This window comes from Eurytemora carolleeae, unplaced genomic scaffold, assembly GCF_000591075.1.
Source record: "Eurytemora carolleeae unplaced genomic scaffold, Eaff_2.0 scaffold781, whole genome shotgun sequence".
Classification (NCBI taxonomy): domain Eukaryota; kingdom Metazoa; phylum Arthropoda; class Copepoda; order Calanoida; family Temoridae; genus Eurytemora; species Eurytemora carolleeae.
Genome location: NW_019396686.1, coordinates 160302 through 163588, shown reverse-complemented (window position 1 = coordinate 163588; position 3287 = coordinate 160302). Strand labels below are relative to the sequence as shown.

General features: G+C 30.4%; 1 protein-coding gene across 1 annotated transcript in view; it reads left to right on the top strand.

Moving 5' to 3' along the window:
• The window catches only part of LOC111707376 (nuclear receptor-binding protein homolog), a 3353-nt gene extending 315 nt beyond the window's left edge, over window positions 1–3038 (top strand). Inside the window, exons 2-4 of the mRNA XM_023480477.1 lie at window positions 720–830; window positions 2096–2170; window positions 2956–3038. Of these exons, the coding sequence (XP_023336245.1) occupies window positions 720–830; window positions 2096–2170; window positions 2956–2985 (216 nt within the window). The 3' untranslated portion in view covers window positions 2986–3038. The remainder of the gene's footprint in view (window positions 1–719; window positions 831–2095; window positions 2171–2955) is intronic.
• The last annotated feature ends 249 nt before the right edge of the window (window positions 3039–3287 follow it).

Here is a 3287-nt window from a genome sequence, read left to right as displayed (position 1 = left end):
ATTTAATTTTAAACAAATCATTCAGATATTACAACCTATAGTCATCGATTATCTTTCGCCACATTTGTATATAGTTGATTTTTCATAATATGTTTTAATTGCTATGATCTGATAAAAACATTTATTCCTATTTCGAGGATTTTTGCAAACGAAGACTACATTTTAATATTTTCCAGGAATGTTCGAAAACAAGTTGTAAGCTAAATATTATTTTAAAAAATAAAATCAAAAATTTATTTGGTAAATTATGTCTGGATTGAAAGGTAAAGAAATAAATTTGTAGGTTAAAAAATTTAAAATGGTGGATAAATTCCAGACGAGTAAATTTTTTTTAAAATCTACACAACTAGCTTTAGAATCCAACGTTGCCTAGGGTACTCATAGGTCAGAGGGTTCATGAGTTATAATCGGACATGCACACAGACAAACAGAGATTTATAAATAAAGAATAGATACACAATACATATGCTTAAAGCTTAAACCCCTAAGGCCCACTGTAATAGTTCCTGGTCCCAGTATGAGCAACAGGCTTAAATATTTCAGGTTTAGAAAAAATTCTATACTGCAGAATGTATATTTTACACTTTAAGTGATTTTTTTTCTGTGTATCATAATTTATCTCATTTTGATTACTGATATTTACAACTTTTAACACCCCAAATGCAGTACACATTTCTGAAGTGTTTTACACGTACACAAAATATTTACTGATATACTAGGATAATATGAACCGACAGCTTTATTGTACAATTGTACGCGGAGTTGATACTGCTCCAGGGATGGCAGCTGAGCTTGTACAACATGGATTTATTCATTCACATGATTCTCAGGTAAAGGTGTAATCTGCCATGCCGGCTGTTCAGAGTTTTGAAGGAAGGGGGGGGGGGCACAATTTCAAGTAAATTTTAAATTTTGACTGCACCATCTAGTAAAGCGAGCTCTGTGGTAAAATCTCTTTGAAACCACTTAAATTCCTTTAAAACCTGGTGTACGCGGCGTATAGTGTGAACTCAACACAGCTTTTGCGTTACGCGTTACGTGTGTCCCTTGACACTAAATGTTTTACATTTAAAGCAGTTTTCAAAAATTCGAAAGAAAATATTTATTTTTTACAACTTGTGGAAAGTCAATATATTCATATTTTTTGCAACAGAGCGTTTAACAATTAAAACCTTTTTGAAAATTAACAAGAATAATTTCGACAAGCTTGCAAAATAGTATTAAGGGTACTGTTGTGAGTTGTACACACCACTTTACAGTTATAGGGTAACTTGAAATTACCCTTACAAGTTAATCTATATGGAGAGCTGACAGGGGAAATTGCTGCTGTTCTTAAAACATTAGAAATAAAATATAGATGTTTAAAAGCTATTTTTTATATTTCTTGAAAAATAGAAATGGAAGACTTAAAAATGTTCTAGGAAAACAAATTAAATCTTATTTTATTTAAAGATATTCAGATTTTCTCCTAATTCTAAATCTCTTTATAAAAGATCTTTTGAAGTTTTTTTTTATACTTTTCAAAGGAATATACTAGTTCTACAACAAAGCACAATGTAATACATAATAGTACAGAAATAAATTTACAGTACAGTAATGTAGACTGTACTGTACTGTACTGTACTGTACTGTACTGTACTGTACTGTACTGTACTGTACTGTACTGTACTGTACTGTACTGTACTGTACTGTACTGTACTGTACTGTACTGTACTGTACTGTACTGTACTGAACAGTACATCATAATTAACCAAAAAATGTTGCGTGCTAGTGATTTAACGCGAGGGTATCCTGATGTTTAGTTATTGGTCGCCTTTCTTGCAAACTAGAAATTTAAATATAAAAATTCCTTAATTAACCGTATGTTTCAACGCTACAGAAACAAGTTTTATGAACAAAATTAATTCTCAAAAAATTTTAAAATAGAAACCTAAAAACCGGGAAATGTATCGTTTCCTATCCCCGGCTGTACATTTTTTCCCTCAATTTTTTCAATATCTGAAAATTGAGGTTGTGAGAGAGGTATAAAAAGAGGGAAATTGAAAATTGTTTCTTCCTAACTTTGTGAAAATGCGTGAACAGTCCTCTAATTAAGGCTATTGTCGAGATGCTAGCCAAGGCAATGGTGAGGTATGATAGCGAGGGAAATGAATACGAAATTATGAAACAGGTGATTTCTACATAAAAGATGTCAAAAAAAATTATTTTTTGGCAACATTGTAAATATGATACTTGCACAACGTTTTCAACCCGAATAAAAAAAATCTTTAATTTTATAATTTAAATGTCGAAATACATTTTTTTAAATATTATTATTATTATTACTGCGTAAACGTAATGGAACCTCACTGCTCTTGTTCACTGGTTTAAGTACAATAGAAGTGGTTCAGCCTATGTAGTTCAACTACTTCTCAATATTGATTGATTTTAGTCCCAGGTGGTTGAAGTTGGTTTTTACATTTTTTGGAAATACAACTACACGATTTTTGTTTTGTAATAAAATAGTAAATGCACACAAAATTTGAATTCTAACTTTTCATTGACTGGCGACATGAGCTAATAGTAAAAAAGGAACAAAAAATTAGCGAAAAAAGAGTTTTTTGATAATGTTAAATATATTTTAAAAGAACTGTAACTTAAATTTCAAATGACTCTGCATGTGATGATGCCAATGCCCGATTCCCATCGGTACCCTTTTCTTGGTTTAATTATGGTTATTCCTTTATGTTTTCCTGAAGAAGAAATGCGCAAGTTACTTTTGTAGAAAACCCACTAGTTAAATAAACAGTTTTCAAAACTATAAATATTAAAATCTTATTCATATACTTCAGCAGGCAAAGCTTTTAGGGTACCATTGGGAATTGGGCATTGTCATCTTTGCATGTATAGAGTCACTTCAAATTACGCTTACAGTCCCTTTAACAAACTATCTAATCTAATTTTTTTTTTTTTTAGGATGAGTTCCAATCCATTGTGTGTGCATAGAAGCACTGGACATTACAGATATTTATTACTATTTAGTATTTTTGAAAAAAAGGTTTTGTTACATTTTGGAACGAAAATTTCGGAAATTATGTTTAAAGAAAAAATCTGTTTTTTTTGCGAGGCTTTTCGGCGTATTATGAAGAGTTGTTTTGGCGAATTAATAGGTTATGAAACAAACAATTAAATATTTACAGGAAATAAATAGAAAATATTTTCCATAAACCATGTAAGTTTACTTTAGGAAACATCCCTAAAAATTAAACCATTCATTAGTAGAAATAATAAAGTAATCAAATTTCACA